Genomic DNA, 16,308 nt, shown 5'->3' with positions numbered 1-16,308 from the left:
GCCGCGGGCTTTCGGGCTGGCTGGTCCAGATTAGGAAGTACGGGCCCGAGGTGGGACCAGAGGCCGCAGCTCTCGCGGGGTTCCGGAGTTGTGATAGGGGAAGCTGCCTACTGATGTCCGGAGCTCTGCCGCCGGATCGAGACAAACACGCCCGTCTCGCCCGAGTCTCTAGATGGGTGTCTCATATATAAGTACGGCACAAGATGCCTTCGAGAGCATGAGGTATTCTGGTTCAACACAAAGAAACTGCAAACATGGCGCAAACCAACCTGCCCAGCTACTATGCGCGAGGCCACTCCGACTACACCATCGCAACACATCTTCGACGCAAGGCGGAGACAGATGCCGCCTTTCTGCTGCCCTACATCAAGTTGACGGACCACATTCTCGATGTAGGCTGCGGGCCGGGGACCATAACGACAAGCCTGGCCAAGTATGCCCCTCAAGGCACGACGATTGGTGTCGACATTTCGCCAGACGTGCTGCAAAAGGCAAAGACGCTGGCAGACGAATCCGGCGTCCCCAGTCAAGGACCAGGATCCGTCTCCTTCGAGGAGGGTAACGTCGTGGACGGGCTTCCCTATCCCGACAACACGTTTGACGTCGTCTTCAGCTCTCAGGTCATTGGCCATCTCCCGCCGCCGGACATGCCACTCCGGGCCCTGGCCGAGATGCGGCGGGTCCTGAAGCCGGGCGGGATCCTCGCCACCCGCGACGGCATGGGTCACCACTTTTATCCGCAGAGCCTGGACCTTGATCGACTGTGGGGTGAGAACCAGCTCCGGGCGTCTCGCCGAGGGGCACCCGAGACGGATCCTACCGCAACGATGATGCCAGCGCTGCTTCGTCGTGCCGGGTTCGACGCTGATGGGGGAAAGGTCCGCGTTGGGGCTTCGGCCTCGGTGTTCTCGGAGCCGGAGGCTCGTCAACGGCTGGCATGGCGCGCCGATGGCCAGCTGCAAAAGGGAGATCCTTTTTACCAGACTTGGGTGGATGCTGGCATTTCGGAGGAGGAGATTCAGCAAACTCTAGACGCTATCAGGAAGTGGGCCGAGACGGAGGACGCCTGGCTGGTGATTCTCCAGTCCGAGATGCTCGCATGGAAGTAGCCCATGAGCCATCGAAAAAGTACAACAGGTGCTGAAAGGCCTTCGAATATTCCCATCAGGAGAAAGTTAATATATCACAACAGAACTGTTCATCTGATTACACTGAGTATAAGACTGATTCGTTTATTCCATTGCAGTTGAAGTGAAGGACCCCGCACTCAGCAGGTCATAAACCAGCACATGACCTCTTTGCTTTTCTAGACCAAAAAGCAAAAGCTTACAATACCTATCTTCAGGAACAACCAAGTCATCACGATAAAAAGAAAACAGGGTAAAAAAAAAACATACAACAGCCGGTGTTCGCCAGTGGTCACCCACCTGACTGCCTCTCATTGGCTTGACTCTGGGAGAGCGTGACGGGGAACCTGCTCTAGTTATTGAATATACTTGAAGTCTTACCGTCTCGGCCTCCGTTGTCTAGTGGGGCCCGGCTGCCGTTTCCCACGGAGTAGATGGAGTTCTGTCTACTCTACTACTATTAGTATAGTAAACCTTAGTTATTATAATACTATTTAACAGCTCTTAAGTATTATTATATAAAGACTATTATAATATTTTCTTAATAAGTTTACTAGTAAATACTTAGTAAATTTTTTAATTTATAATTATATATACTTTTTAAAAATATATAACTTAATAAGAGTATTACTATTCGGGCTGTATAAAATTGCTATTTAGGCTGTAATATAAGTACTTGAAAAATTTCACTTATAACACTACTTTTTTACTTTATAGTTTTACTATTAGAAAAAAATATATAAAATGTTTAAAAAATCTTTATAGGCTATTTAATGCTTAAAGTACTAGAGAATATTTTTATTTTATTTTATAGTATTTTATTAAGCTGTAAAAAGCATTAAAAAACTTTACTAAACTTTAAGCTACATTTTAAAGCTAAAGATTTTATAAAACTAGGTAACTTTTTATATCTTTATATAGCTTATAACTTAAATAATCCTATTCTACTATATGCATACTTATATAAGCATTACTTAGCTAGAAAATTAAGCTTTAGTTTAAATTAGATTTTTAAGCTTCTAATTAAAAAGAAAATAAGTATTTAAATAAAAAATATATAAATTAAGTTTATAAATAATCTAAATATAGTCGTATTTTTCTTCTACTATCTTTCTAGAATTTTTTATAGATTTTTAAACTTTAAGGTAGTTTTAGGGAGAAGTAACACATAAACCCCCACTAGGCTTAAAAAGGTTAGTATAGCCCGAATAGCAATTTTATACAGCCCGAATAGCAATACTCTTTAATAAAGTTTATAATTAAGTAAATTTTAGTATATTTTTATTTACTTTTATATATATAATTTTTATAAAATTTAAAAATTTTAATAATATATATATATATTTATAAGCTTAATACTTACTAAGTTATTTATATAATAAGTAAAGCTACTTATTATTACTAGCTTTTATAACTACTATTACTAGCTTCTACTACTACTATAGCTACTACTAGTTTTTTAACAGTTAGAATATACTCAGCGGGTTAACTAATAGCCCGGCTACAAGGCCCCCGCCTCTCTTACTAGAGAGGCAGGAACCTAACCTATATCTATTATTAAATCATATCCTTATATCTAAGATTATATATATTATTACTTAATTAGGCTAGATGCTTTAGGTTAAATAAATATATATAAAATAAACTTAATAATATATTATTTTTTAAAATTTAAATTATTATTCTAGCCTTATTAGTTAATTTTTAAATAATATTTTAAATAAATAGATTTATATTTTTTACTAAATTCTTTACTATAAATTATAATTTCCTTAATAGAGATTACTATATAAAAGTAAGGATTTTAATTTTAAAAATTTATAATTATATAAGTACTTAATATTATTAATTATAAATTTAAATATAAATAGCTTATATGTTATATATTATATAAAAAATAAGTTTATAAAATATAATTATATAATTATTAATATAAATAATTTATAAAATATAAAGCTTTTAAAGCTTAATATTATTCTTATATATTTATATATATATTATAAATATTATATATTTTTATAAACTAGATTTATTTTTTTATTTATTTATATTTTTTATTTTAATTTTTATAAAAGGCTTATAAAGTTTTATTTATTATATAAATATATAAAAATTAATAATATTAATAAAAGTAAAATAGCTATTCTAAAATAAAAAATATATAAAAATTCTTTATAAAATTAACTTTATAAAAATATTAATTACTTAAGGCTTTACTTAGCTTATACTTAGTAATTTTAAATATTAAGTTTTTATATTATAATTTCTTAAAAATTATATAAGGTATATAAAAGGGAATTTTTATACTTATTTATTTTAAGAATTAATTTAAAAATAACTACTTATTAAAAATAGCTTTAACTTTAGAATTACTTAAATAAGTATAGTAAAATTATATTTATAAGCTTACTATACTTAGATAGGTAATATTTATTAAGATGCACTAGATTAAAGTTAAAAAATAAGGATACGATTTAACGACAGATACGGGTTAGGTCCCCGCCTCTCCAGTAGGAGAGGCGGGGGCCTAGTCAGGGCCGCTTACTAGTCAACCCGCCGAGTATACCTTTAAACACCACCTCTCTACAACTGAACTGTCTTATAGGAAATCCATTTGCCTCTAAACTGTCAGGACCGCTACGCGCGAACAAGTCAAGATACCATTCGATCTTGCAGAGACCAAATTGTTCCAGCTTGGTCCGGCAATCTAGGGCTTATTTCTTAAAGACCAACTTGCTTTTTTTTCTATCTAGGATTAGGAATATCTTCCTTCTTATACACACTACAGCCGGCCGGTCTTAATTAGTCAGCCTTATCGCGCCCTTACCTGTCGCCCAGCCTAAGGCCCGTGTGCTTTCTACCACAAAATACCTACTTCTAGGAATCTTAGGTCTAGTTTCCCTAGCGTGACGCTTTCTATATCGCATGTGGTTTTCCCTAACCGATGCCTTCCCTGCAGGCCAGGTCAGGTCAGGTAGATCCAGGTACGGTCCTGTCCCCATGCATGCTAAGTTTATTAAAGCGACTCAACCTTCAACCGATACAGATCTCTCCTCACACATTCCGAATCCTTACCTCTTCTCAAATCCTCCAGCATCCCAACAATGTCATGCTCCAAGTCCACATACTTCCCACTCAACAACCGTGATGCCTCATCTGTGACAAGCATCACACAAGCCTCCGCAACCGTCTCCGCCGATATCTTGCTCGCTTCCTTCACCCTCTGCACCACCCTGCTCACCCCTTCATGCCCCCTCAAACTCATCCTATCTACTGCACCTTGCCTCTCCAAGATGCCCGTGTCCACATTCCCTGGCTGGAGATAATAGTTGCACACCCCCCGTCCACCCACTTCCGCTTCGACGCTCTGATGCATTTTCAGCAGTCCCGTCTTCGCCACCGAATATGCGCTCGTGTACGGGATGTCATGCGTGACGTTGCGGCTGCCGATGCTGATGATGGTGCCGCTGCTTCGGCAGAGCATCGAAGGCAAGACGCAGGACATGATTGCTGCTGGGCTTGTCAGGTTTGTAGTAATGACTTTTTCCCATGCGCGCAGGTCTGGATTGTGTTGGCTGAGGGCGTTGATTAAGGCGATGCCGGCATTGTTGACCAGGATGGTGATGGGGCCGAGCTGCGCTTCGATGGAGGAGAGGAGAGCGGGTATGCCGGGGATGTTGGTAAGGTCGTAGACCAGAGCTATTGCTGCACGACTGGATGTTTGATTCAAGTTGATCTCGTCGACGGCCGATTGGATCTCGGCTTCGGTCCGTGCGATGCATGCTACGGAGGCGCCCTCGAATCCAAAAGCGAGGGCGATTGCACGACCGATGCCACGCCCGGCACCAGTGACAAGGGCAACCTGGCCTCTGAGACGGGAGGTGGGACAAGGGGGAATCTGCCGGTCAAGTGTATCGTGAGTTGGGTTTTGCATCGCTGTACATATATGACAGACAGTGCGGAATGTCAGGAGAAGAGGCTGGGAACGCCCTCCAGATCGTGATATCACTCGCGCGGGGAGCTTTAGGTACTGAAGCGGTGTAAGCATCAGAGTATACAGAAACCTTGAGGGGGCTCAGGCCATCCTATGCAACAATCAGTAATAACAAATACACCCTCGGTTAGGGATATAACCCGTAGAATTCTTTGTCGACAGCGAGTCAGAAGAAGCTAGTAGAAGCCGCAGCAGCCAGCCTACAGAGCAATAAAGCTAACTTGATTCCTTACCTTATATAGTTGTGATGTCTTGCGCCCTCTGTTATAATATCATCTTAATAGTAATAACTGCTAGAGCTCTACACTATATTTCAGTGTGGGTGTATGGAGAATCGTACTTGGGGCGTGGGCCTAGCTGGTGGCACGGACTACTACAGTTCCAATAGGAATTCGCTACGGTTTAAACAGGAGGACTTATTATCTAACCGAGCCAAAGCCATATTAATAAGGCTATAGCAGTTCAGTGCTAACAAATAGGATTCACTGAAGAGGTTTAGTCAGAGTACATAGTATAGTAAATAGTAATATGTTTCATAATTATTAAAATAGAAAAGCAGGCTATAGGCTATAAAAAGGTGGGGTATATAGTACAGGTTGTAAAGTGCCAACTGGTATCCACGAGTTGCAACAGATTCCAAGTTTTGTAGGACTTGTCTCATTCACTGGCTGCCGATAAATGCCGCCTGGACATGATCATTACCACCATTCCCCCGAGGATGCGTGTGCCCTGGGACCGCTACGGCGATCCATCTGAATTCCATCCGGTGCTACACCAGTGATGCCTGCCCACTGCAATGATGTGACGTGTTTCGCTGGGTTTTCGACATCAGATTCAACATGAAAGCGTACCTTGAAGTACATGGGATCCAAGATTGGACTTCTCTCTTGTCGGGCCGATTCATCATAGGTAAGAGCCCACTCAAATGTGTCGTCAAGAAGGTGACGGAGCTCGTAGGCTTGAGATTCCTTTCCCTGAAACTTGAGCAGCAGGGAGCTCTTGTTTTCTGGGTGCCGGCCAATGTCGATGAAGAAGTTGCCGGCGTCGTTGTCGTAAATTCCGCAATAGGATTGTAGTGGAAGCTGGGGCCTATTTCCCGGATGCTCCCGTCGCATCTCGTCGAATTTGGACTTGATGCTGTTCAATGCTGTGACCTTGTTTCTGCAACTCTTCTTTGCCAAATCAACATAACTGGCAGGCTCTGGGAAATTGAACAGGGCGGAGGCATATGCCTGAGCGATCCAGTCTGCTGCATCGTTCAAGGGAATGCTGTTTGTTAGGACAACAATGGCCGATTTGGTTTCTGGAAACAGGAAGAGTGCAGAGTAATAACCCATCGCTGAGCCTTGGTGATAGTACATCATCATAGGAGAACCGCCGGCTCCGAGTATTGGGAGGTCCTTGGGTGGGAGAAGCTCCGGGTTGTCGCCCTGAAGTCCCACAACGCTAGGCAGCTGAGTCCGGATCCAGCCCAAGCCGTAGAAATGGGAGTCGTGAGAAGGTTCGTGGAGCGGCACCTGATTGCTGATAATGACGGGGACATTTCGGAGCGGACCATTTGACGGACTGGTCCTGGCGAGTAAGATGGCCTTGGCCCATTTCAACATGTCGCCAACGTTGGAGTACAGACCACCGGCCGCCTCAAAGAAGGTGTCCTTAAAGAAGTATATCCCGTTGACCGGCAGTGCCGTGGCATTTTCCAGGGCAATGTGAGGAGTAGCAAAGTTGTCTCCTGGTTGGAAATCGGGCTGACTAGTGGTGTGTTGGAGACCAAGCGGGTCCAAAACTGCTTCCTTGAGGTACCTAGCGAAGCTTTTCCCCGACCATTTCTCGATCACAGCGCCGGCAATTCCATAGCCCCAGTTATTGTATGACCACAGCCGGCGATTTGGAGCTATGGTCTTCAAGCGGGAGACGGTTGGCAGAAGCTGCTCCTTGGGCAGGAGGCACTCGAATGGACCTTGCAGGGCAAGGGACAGGTCGCCGAGTAGCCCGGAGCGATGGGATAAAAAGTCGCCAAGGGAAACCTGACCCCGCAAGCGTTCATCGAGGGGTACGAAGTCTGGCAGGATTTGATCCACAGGCGTATCAAGGGTGATGCCGGGATGCTGGTCGAGAAGGTTGGTGATGGCGACTGCCGTGAATGCCTTGGTCAGGGATCCGATGCCATACATGGTTGTCGAGTCCGGAGCCAGTTTTCCGCCGGTGGCACGGAGCCCGAAATTGTCCTTGAAGATGACTTCTCCATGATGCAGGACTCCGACTGACATTCCGGCCACACCAGATATTTCGCAAATAGGACGGGCGGAGCGGATTGAGGTCTGGTGTAGTCGCTCAACAACACTCTCGTGTTGCTTCCACGGCCAGGGCCATGGCCATGGCCATTTCCCGCACGGCAGGCCGCAGAAGAACAGCATAGTTAGCCGGACGGTTACCGTCAGGTCGGTGAGAGGGATTATGCCAGTGGTTTCCAACAGCAATTGAGGGGGCCGTTGTAGGCACTGAATTGATCGAGCTCACTCGCGTCGGCGCGTGTGTAGCCGTGAGAAAAATAAAGTAAATGGACTTCTTTGACAGTATATATAAGCCGATGAATATAAGGACCACTTATAAAGCATCTACCCCTTTATTACTAGGCATAGGTATTATTTAGACAGGGGTGTAGTAACTATTTAGTTTATAAGATAATAAGTATAAGTAATTATAGTATTTTCTTAATATTTTATATATTAAATATTAATTAATATCTAATTAAAATAAAATAAAATACTTAAATAAAATTATATAAAATTTATAATATAAAGTTATAAATAGTTTTTTAAATAAGATATAATATAATTAAAAGTATAAATATTTATTAATTTTAATATTAATTTTAATATTCTTAAAGTAATTTTAAAAAATAATAATTAATATAATATTATTTAATTTAAATTTTTATTTAATAAATATAATTTTATTTTAATAAATCTAATATTATTAATTATTATTAATATATAAATTTTATTAATATTTTATTAAGTAATAATTTTTAAATTAATTCTTTTAATAAGTAAATATAAAAATTTATAATTAATAAAAGTTATTATTAATAAAGTTATTAATTTTTAAAATTAAAATCTTTACTTTTATATAATAATTTTTATTAAGGGAATATAAGTTTATAATAAGAAATTTAGTAAAAAACTATTATTTATTTATTTAAAAAATTTAAGAAATAAATAAAATAATAATAATTCTTATAAAAATTAAAAAAAAAAATTTAAGCTTATTATATATATTTTAATAAATAATATTTATATAGTATTTTTTATAATAATAATAACTTTATTAAAATATTTATAAAGTCTTTTTTCTTATTAAATATTTATAAGTTTAAGAAGTTTAAATAGCTAAAGTATTACTTATAATTTATAACTTTTACTTATAAAAGGCTATAAGTTTAAATTCTTTTATTATAAAGTATATTTAAGTTTATTTAAACTTATTAAATTAAATAAAAACTATTATTTTTAAGTATATATTAACTAGTTAAAAGTACTTAATATAAAAGTTAAAGTACTAAGAGTAGTTTATTATTAAATTATAAATACTTTATATAATAAATTAAGAGATATATTAAATAAAATCTATATAATATTTTTTATAAGAATAATAACTTTATTAAGATTTTAGAAGGGTCTTATTTTATACTTAATATAGCGTTAATAAGCTTATAGCGCTTAATTTATCAAGTAATTAAGTGCTAAACCCTAGATATAAAGATACAGTTTAACGAAAGATACGGGTTAGGTCCCTGCCTCTCCAGTAAGGAGAGGCGGGGGCCTAGTCAGGGCCGCTTACTAGTCAACCCGCCTTGCCCGCCAAGTACCTTATATACCTGTGCCACACGGCCTAAATAAACTACCTTAGGTACAGACTGGGTAGGTATAGCCCATTGGGCACAGACAGGTAGGTAGGTCTGTATGTTACAGGTGTAACATCATCATCAAAACCCTCCAAGACCAAGGCGCCCTAACAATGGAGGTGAGCCAGAAAACTTGGGCCAACGCCGCCGCACAGCGAGCCGATACTCTTGCCCGGATGGTAGGCAAACGGCCCATGCCCAGCCAGTGCACTCGGGGGCTCGTCGAAGAATGGATGCAGGAACTCCAGCAGAAATACTCGGCCAAGCGAACTACAAAGTGGTTTGCAAAGTTGTCTCCAGTGCTCGCCCACATGGAAACATTCAACCAGGCGGTCACCATTTTTACCTCGTCTAATCCTGTCGTTACGTCGTTGGTAAGCTCTCAATACCTACCTACCTACCCCCCACGAAGCAGCCCACGGATTCAACTGGTAACATAAAACTGCGACTCCTTTTAAATAGGTATGGGGAAGCGTTAAGATGATACTGGATGTGAGTAGAATGCCAAGAATCCCCTCCAAGTTTCTGTGTATCTTTTCTTTAGCTCTTGCTGCCTACTAACAACATGCTCTCTTCACAACAGGCAGCCAGCGCTTTTGCACGTACTCTTCAGACCATCATCGACATGCTGACCTCGATTGCCGGTGCGATGCCCAGATTCGAAGAATACATGCAGCTGTTCCCACAGCGGCAACGACTCCAGGAAGCATTGCTGAGGATGTACTGCGGCTACCTTGATTTTTGCCTTGGTGCGGCCAAGTTCTTTTCAGTCAACATCATCGGTACGTTATATGCACATCTTTCTGGCCGTGACTGATTGGGCTGACCACCCACAATCGCCGACATCCATGTCGAACTAACTACATCTTCCAGTCCACATATCGAGAAGTATCATCTTCTCCGGTTCTCTCACTGCCAAGTTCAAAGACCTGGTAGAGAAAATTGAAATTGCCTCTCGGGATTTCGGCGAAGAAGCGAAGCTCGCCCACGTGGTCAACACGAAAACCCAACTCACGGGTATCCGGGAGGTGCTAGATGTTGCCAAGCCCCAGAGATATGCTGCGTCCATTTTCTCAGTTACATGGGCTCGGAACGGCAAGTTCCTTGGGCGAGAACAAGAGCTCGCAAAACTCGCCCAATGCCTCAAGCCCGAAAGCGCCAAGCAGCGGTCCTGCGTGCTGCACGGTATGGCGGGAATTGGGAAGACGCAGACCGCCCTGGAACTCTGCTATGCACAGAAGTCCACGTTTCCGTACATAATCTGGCTCCCATCCGAGACCCAGGCAGTCTTGGCTGAGGCCTTTTCCAATATTATACGGCTCATAAAGGGGTCGCTGGTTGAAAAGAATCCATCGATCGATCCATCAGCTGATGTGGACGCATCGCGCCAATGGCTGTGTCAAAGTAGGCGTCATTTTCGTCCTCATCTGATGATTGCACTTTGGATTTGCTACTGACCCGTCAACCGTAGACTCAGGATGGCTACTGGTTTTCGACAACGTGGACGACCCCGATATGCTGAGCCGGTACTGGCCTGCATGCGAACACGGGTCGATTCTGATCACGACACAGGACCGGAAGCTCGTCCATCGAGCTCAGTCGGAAGTGTGCCTCGAAGCCCTTCAGGACGAGGAGGGTTCCCGTCTCCTGCTGCAATATCTCCCCGATCAGCTCTCCAATGCTCAAAGGTCGGCGGCGCTGGCAAGAGCCATATCCAAGGAGGTGGATGGCCTTCCCCTATACTTGGTTGGACTGGCGGGTTTCATGGCCGACTCGTGCACTCCTCTTTCCGACACACTCAGCGATCTCCAGAACCATGTTGGTCAAGAATGGGACTCGGCCACGTTCCAGTATGGGAGGCCGGCCAATTCGGCATTTGACATGTCGCTCAAAAGCCTCTCTCCACCTGCTCTGTCCGTCTTGCAAGCTCTCAGCATGCTTTCACCAGACTCGATCCCGGAGAGTCTTTTTTTCGCAAAGCTAGATTCTGCCCTGGAATTTGGCGGGTACTCGGACAAGGGAGAGTTCTGTCGAGTGATTCGCGCTCCGCTGAGGACCCGGCACTTGATCAATTTTCACCCGTGCACAACACCTGGCATTCCAGACTCGTATTCCATCCATCGCGTGCTTCAAAGAAAGGTCCTCAGTGACATGGATGCGGACGAAATCAGTCGCCAACTGGCCTTCAATCGAGCTGTCGCCTTGGTGAGAAATGTCTTCCCCCCCGTCACCGACTTCATGGTTCCTATACACAAGGACATGATGTTGTACAAAGCGTCCATCGCGCACGTTACACGGCTAGAGGAGGTTTTTCAGATCTACAACAAATCTTCGAGGACCCTGGTGGGCGACATGGCCTTTGTTCAACTTTTGATCGGCGCTGGCTTCTACCTCTACGAGGTTCGCCTCGGGACACCTGGTCTCACCTTTCTCAACACGGCCGAGGGTATCTGCGCCGCCAGGGCCGCCACCGGTACAGAATCGGCAACATGGATCAAGCTCTGGGCAACGGCACTGCAGATCTCGTGGGCCATCATGGGAGCCTCCACGGGGATTACCCGGCGGCAAAAGTGTACCGAAAACATGGCCAAGGTTCTGGAACTCCGAAAAGCCTATGCCGCAGCGGACCGCAGTCATGACAACTACGTTGGCAGAGTCCTTCTCGCCAACGCGCATAACGACATGACAGTGCAGCTCATCGACAACGGAGAATACGACGCGGCCGCCAGCCACGTCGACATATCGGTCCGGATGAAGCAAGAACTCCAAAGCGAGCGCATAATGCCCCCCTACCAGTTTGCTGAGCAGAACAAGAACATGGCGCTCATCCAGGCAGGCCAGGGGCGAACCGAGGAGGCCGTGGACTTAAGCCAGGAAGCGGTCAAGGTTGTTCCAAATGAGGAGGAAGATGGCGTGCACACCATCTTTCTCTTCGTTCACGGGATATGCCTTGCCAACGCTGGGGATTTTTCAGGTGCACTGGCTGTATTCACGAAGACTTACAAGGTGCGGGTTACTGCCTTCGGAATTCACGGCACACCCACGCTGCACAACCTCTATGCCATCGCCTACACCCAATACCGGCTTGGTCTTTACTCGGAAGCCAGGTATGTCTCTCCCAAATAGGTTCCCAAGTACTACAAGTGTATAGTATCCCCCTCACTCGTCCAAGGCCTTGAAGGTGTGATGATAACCGTGGCTAACTGTGAGGACTCCTTCTCACGCGTTAACAGGGACGCGGTTGAGAAGTGCCGATATAACGCAAAGGACGCGATTTGGCCTTCTGAATGCGCTCTGCGGGCAGACTTCCTGCTCTGCTTGATTACAAGCGCCGAGGGTCATCAAGAACAGGCCGCTGCTCTGCGGGAGCCCTTGCTCACTCAGCTTCATGCCATTTTTGCTCAGCATTCCCCCGCTGTCTTAAGCGGGCACCATGTGGTCAACCTTTCTGAGCTGGACCTGACATTCCTGTTCGACCTACTCGTGCCCCTCGATGCGGGCCGATTCGTCATGGCCCACCGGATTTCCCCCCCTCCACGAGCTGCGGGGTCCTGACTTAAGATACCTTACGCGCAGTCGTTGCTGCCCGAGCGCGTCCTGAAGTCCTGAACCAAACTGCCGAACCAAATTGCCGCAAGAGCTAACTTCGTCCCAGATAGCACATTACAGAGGATACCGAATCCCATCGCACCACATGATTGCCCGGTAGTATTTGGCCAAGCTGTTGCGGTGTTGCACGACAGAGGAGAACAGAACGCACTTCCCTCACCACGCCCTTGGCACGCACTGTTCAGGGAGTGGGTGACAACGTTACATTGAGGTTCTGCTGGAGGTGCAGTTTCTATAGGACCCCATCTGCCTACTCATTCTAAGGTATATAAGAGCCTTCCCTTCTGGATCGAGTGTCGAATTGGTATCTCTGCATAACTTATACCTGATCTACCATCGGTATAGTGTTAGACTACGAGCAAACCCATTTTTTTTTCCAGAGTAGGCACCTGTCTTCCTAACCTACCTACCTACTCCCTTATTTACTATTTATATCCCTTGTATCCTTCTAGCAGCGCAAATAAAGCTTATGTATCCATGCTAATAGCCCGCTACAGCAAAATCGCGAGGTTCAATCCTGACACGCGAAAGCACTAGCTGGTCACTATGGCAGCTATGGATAGCAGCAGCGACAGTAGCAGCAGGGCGCCACTCTCAGCGAGCACTGGGGCTGAAAGCGTTGACCTCGGCTCCGAGCGGAAGCAGCCATGGAAGGAAGTCTTCGAGCAGTCCAAGCCTGAGGATGGAACGGAAGACGTGGTCAAGATACCTGAGAGCAGCGGTGAGACTTGTTCAGAGTGCGGTAAATCCACTTCCGCTTGTGCATGCAAGCCTGCGTTCTTAGCTGCGTAAGCAGTTATAGTGGTATCAGAATAGAGCTGGTTAGATATAATGAGTTATCTAGGAACGGATTCGTTCTGGCAATAATTTAATCTTGTTATCCTGCCTTTTTATGTTTATTTAGTATGAGAATTACAGGTTCTGATTTAGTTCTCTAAAAATAAAAGTATGTGTGACTACCTTGTATAGTAGAAAAGGAAAAGAGGCACTACACCTATTATCTAGTTTGCAGGAGGATGAAAGTATGAGAACTTGGGAAATGGGTGCCTAACGCCACAGAGCCTTATATACTGCTATTATGCTGCAGCCTTATTCTTTTATCTTCCTCGTCTCTAATAATAATAACTATTTAATATATATTACTATATAGAGCTAATATTATTTAACTACCTTACTAATATAGTTTAAAAAAATATAATATAAATTATTTTTATTTAAGTAAATAAAAATTATTATTTAACTAAATAAGTTTATATTTTTTAATTAAAGTTACTTTTAAAAATAATTTACTTAATACTTATAGCTAAATAAAATATTATATATTAATATATTAATATATTAATAAAAACTATTTATAATATATTTTAAAGTAATTAAAAAGTAACTTTTTATATTAGTTTTATTTTAAATATATTTATTAATATACTAGCTAGAATTTTAAATTATATTTATTTTTATATTAATAAATATATTTAATTTTAAAACTTTTATTTATTTATTTTAAAATAATTAAAAGTTAAATATTATAAAAGTTAAATATATTATATATATTTAAAAAATATTAATTATTATATATATTAATAAAAAATATATAAAGTATTTTTATATATTAAAATATATTTTTATATAAAAAAGTTATATAAGTTATTAAAAATATAGTTTAATTAATATATATTTTTTAAATAATATAATTTTATATTATAATATTATATATAAGCTTTTAATAAATATTAATAATATTACAATTTTATTAAAAAGTTTAATATATATTAATATAAGAAAATTTAATTATTATACTATTTAAAACCTATTCTTATATATATAAGTAATTAAATATATAAGTATCTACTTAAGGAGGGGCTAGTCTCGTGTTATTACTTTTCTCCCCCAAGCTTATTTCAAGGAGCTCAGTCTCCCAAGAGCTACGTTCGGCGTTTAAACCTAAACCAGCCTAGACCCTAATAGCAACCATTTATAGTACGATCATTCTATAGAGTAGACTCCGTCTTTATATTAACCCCATACACCCACCAGCACAAACGATACGTTGTGCGTAGACTACATGTACCTGTTCTAGGCTGTATCGGATCTCCGGTTCATTGCTGTCTGTCTCAGCAACGAAAGGGTATATAGGCACTTGGCAGGGCCGTAGACCGTTTGTGGTGAGATCTGTGTTCTCTTCTACTGAAACATTCCAACCCCATCGCCGCGTTGAGTCCCTCACGCAACATCATGTCTCTCCAGCAGAATAACAGCGCAAGGATCCATGTCTGTACAGACTCAAAAGGACCCTACCATGCCAAGGATGAAACGGTCCAACTGAACTACATCGAATGGCAGGACAGATTCGCAACCGAGAAGCCGTATGAGGTCATATCCAAAGCCCCTGCCGGATTTCCACGGGCCAACTTCTCCTGTTCCCTAGCCGCGCCTGAAATCATCCACGATATTCGGGGCCGGGAGAAGCTGTTCAATCTCCAAGACCACGGGTTTGAAATCCGGATGCACCACCACACGGTCGACACCTTTGACAAAGCGTCGGTCGAACAAAATTACCTCCCATCACTGGACATGCTCTTGAAGGAGGTTTTTGGGCCGGGCACCGAGACGTACTTTTTCGACTGGCGAGTACGAAACGTCTTTTCTACTACCTTAGGTTTGGTATCTGGGTACGAAGCAAGGGGTACACGCTAACCCACGCCGCCTGCCTTATGGCGAGATAGATTCGGTCCAGTGACCGGTCAAAATCCTCGGTGACGCCTGGAGCGATTGTAGACCTTGATGATCCTCTTTTGTGCCTGCCGCCTGTTCAGACTGTACATGTCGGTATGTTATCAGGGGGTGGGGTTTTTTTGTTTTGTTTTATTGCCAGTTCTACATTTGACATGGAGTCTTTCTGGGGAACCAAGCTGATATAGGGTTCGCAAAGACCAAAGCCCTCTTGGTGCAGTCAACCGAGTGAGATACCACATGGGCGAGCGTGCCGATGATCTATTGAAGAAGAGATGTAGGATTATCAAGTAAGCAACTCAACATTACCTACCTATCTATCACTTACCCACGGCACCTTGACCTTGGTTACAGTGCCTGGCGCTTGCTGACTCGAGGTTAAATATGATGATGATGATTCTAGTCTCTGGCGACCGATGCGCCACACTATCAACAACTTCCCGCTCGCAGTTTGTGACGGAGGTACCCTCCTCAAAGAGAAGCTCCTGACGGTGGACCATGTTCGGAAGACGTATATCGGGGAGAGCATGTATCCGCTTGCATGCCCAGAGAGGTACAAATGGTACTACTTGAACCGCCAGGAAAAAGAGGAAGTGTTGTTGTTCAAGACCTACGACTCGGACATGAATGCCCGAGCAAAATGTGAGTTGTTCAGACAGAAGGTAGATATGAGGGGGTGTTTCGGCGAGGTGAATCGCTGACACGTACGCGTTTTCTCGCGGCATCCTCTGCCAGGTTGTCCTCATACCTCTTTCGCACAATCCGGGGCCAGGACGGATGGAAACCCACGAGAAACCATTGAAGTCAGAGCATTGGTCTTTACCGATGAATAAGGCACCTGGTGCCTACCTAATTAACCCAGCGGCGCTGAACCAGGGGTACATAAAAGAGGGGGGTTCGGTGTATGCTTGAGGCATACATAAGCTACTACACATATCTGG

General features: G+C 42.8%; 5 protein-coding genes across 5 annotated transcripts; 3 read left to right on the top strand and 2 right to left on the bottom strand.

The window, feature by feature from the left end:
* Positions 1-254: 254 nt before the first annotated feature.
* On the top strand, positions 255-1,109 carry BBK36DRAFT_1173102 (S-adenosyl-L-methionine-dependent methyltransferase; the record flags this gene model as incomplete). Its single annotated transcript, XM_024895830.1, has 1 exon — positions 255-1,109. The coding sequence occupies one exon, from the start codon at positions 255-257 to the stop codon at positions 1,107-1,109; it is 855 nt and encodes a 284-aa protein (XP_024745185.1).
* A 3,034-nt stretch (positions 1,110-4,143) lies between these two features.
* On the bottom strand, positions 4,144-5,061 carry BBK36DRAFT_1130801 (NAD(P)-binding protein; the record flags this gene model as incomplete). Its single annotated transcript, XM_024891882.1, has 1 exon — positions 4,144-5,061. The coding sequence occupies one exon, from the start codon at positions 5,059-5,061 to the stop codon at positions 4,144-4,146; it is 918 nt and encodes a 305-aa protein (XP_024745184.1).
* An 887-nt stretch (positions 5,062-5,948) lies between these two features.
* BBK36DRAFT_42380 (beta-lactamase/transpeptidase-like protein) lies at positions 5,949-7,466 on the bottom strand (the record flags this gene model as incomplete). Its single annotated transcript, XM_024898069.1, has 1 exon — positions 5,949-7,466. A coding segment is annotated over one exon (1,518 nt), but the record flags the coding sequence as incomplete, so codon positions are not given.
* Positions 7,467-9,261: 1,795 nt separating this feature from the next.
* Positions 9,262-12,583, top strand: BBK36DRAFT_62238 (hypothetical protein; the record flags this gene model as incomplete). The annotated part of the gene is made up of 6 exons (XM_024898382.1): positions 9,262-9,402; positions 9,491-9,520; positions 9,612-9,810; positions 10,004-10,432; positions 10,500-12,135; positions 12,262-12,583. 6 exons carry the CDS (start codon positions 9,262-9,264, stop codon positions 12,581-12,583), a joined length of 2,757 nt encoding a protein of 918 aa, XP_024745182.1.
* Positions 12,584-14,869: 2,286 nt separating this feature from the next.
* BBK36DRAFT_1130787 (putative 7 alpha-cephem-methoxylase) lies at positions 14,870-16,200 on the top strand (the record flags this gene model as incomplete). The annotated part of the gene is made up of 5 exons (XM_024891879.1): positions 14,870-15,265; positions 15,361-15,463; positions 15,567-15,657; positions 15,771-16,009; positions 16,103-16,200. The coding sequence occupies 5 exons, from the start codon at positions 14,870-14,872 to the stop codon at positions 16,198-16,200; spliced, it is 927 nt and encodes a 308-aa protein (XP_024745181.1).
* Between the last annotated feature and the right edge of the window lie 108 nt (positions 16,201-16,308).

The sequence above is a fragment of the Trichoderma citrinoviride genome, assembly GCF_003025115.1.
Source record: "Trichoderma citrinoviride strain TUCIM 6016 unplaced genomic scaffold BBK36scaffold_21, whole genome shotgun sequence".
Classification (NCBI taxonomy): domain Eukaryota; kingdom Fungi; phylum Ascomycota; class Sordariomycetes; order Hypocreales; family Hypocreaceae; genus Trichoderma; species Trichoderma citrinoviride.
This window is presented reverse-complemented; position numbering and strand designations above follow the sequence as displayed.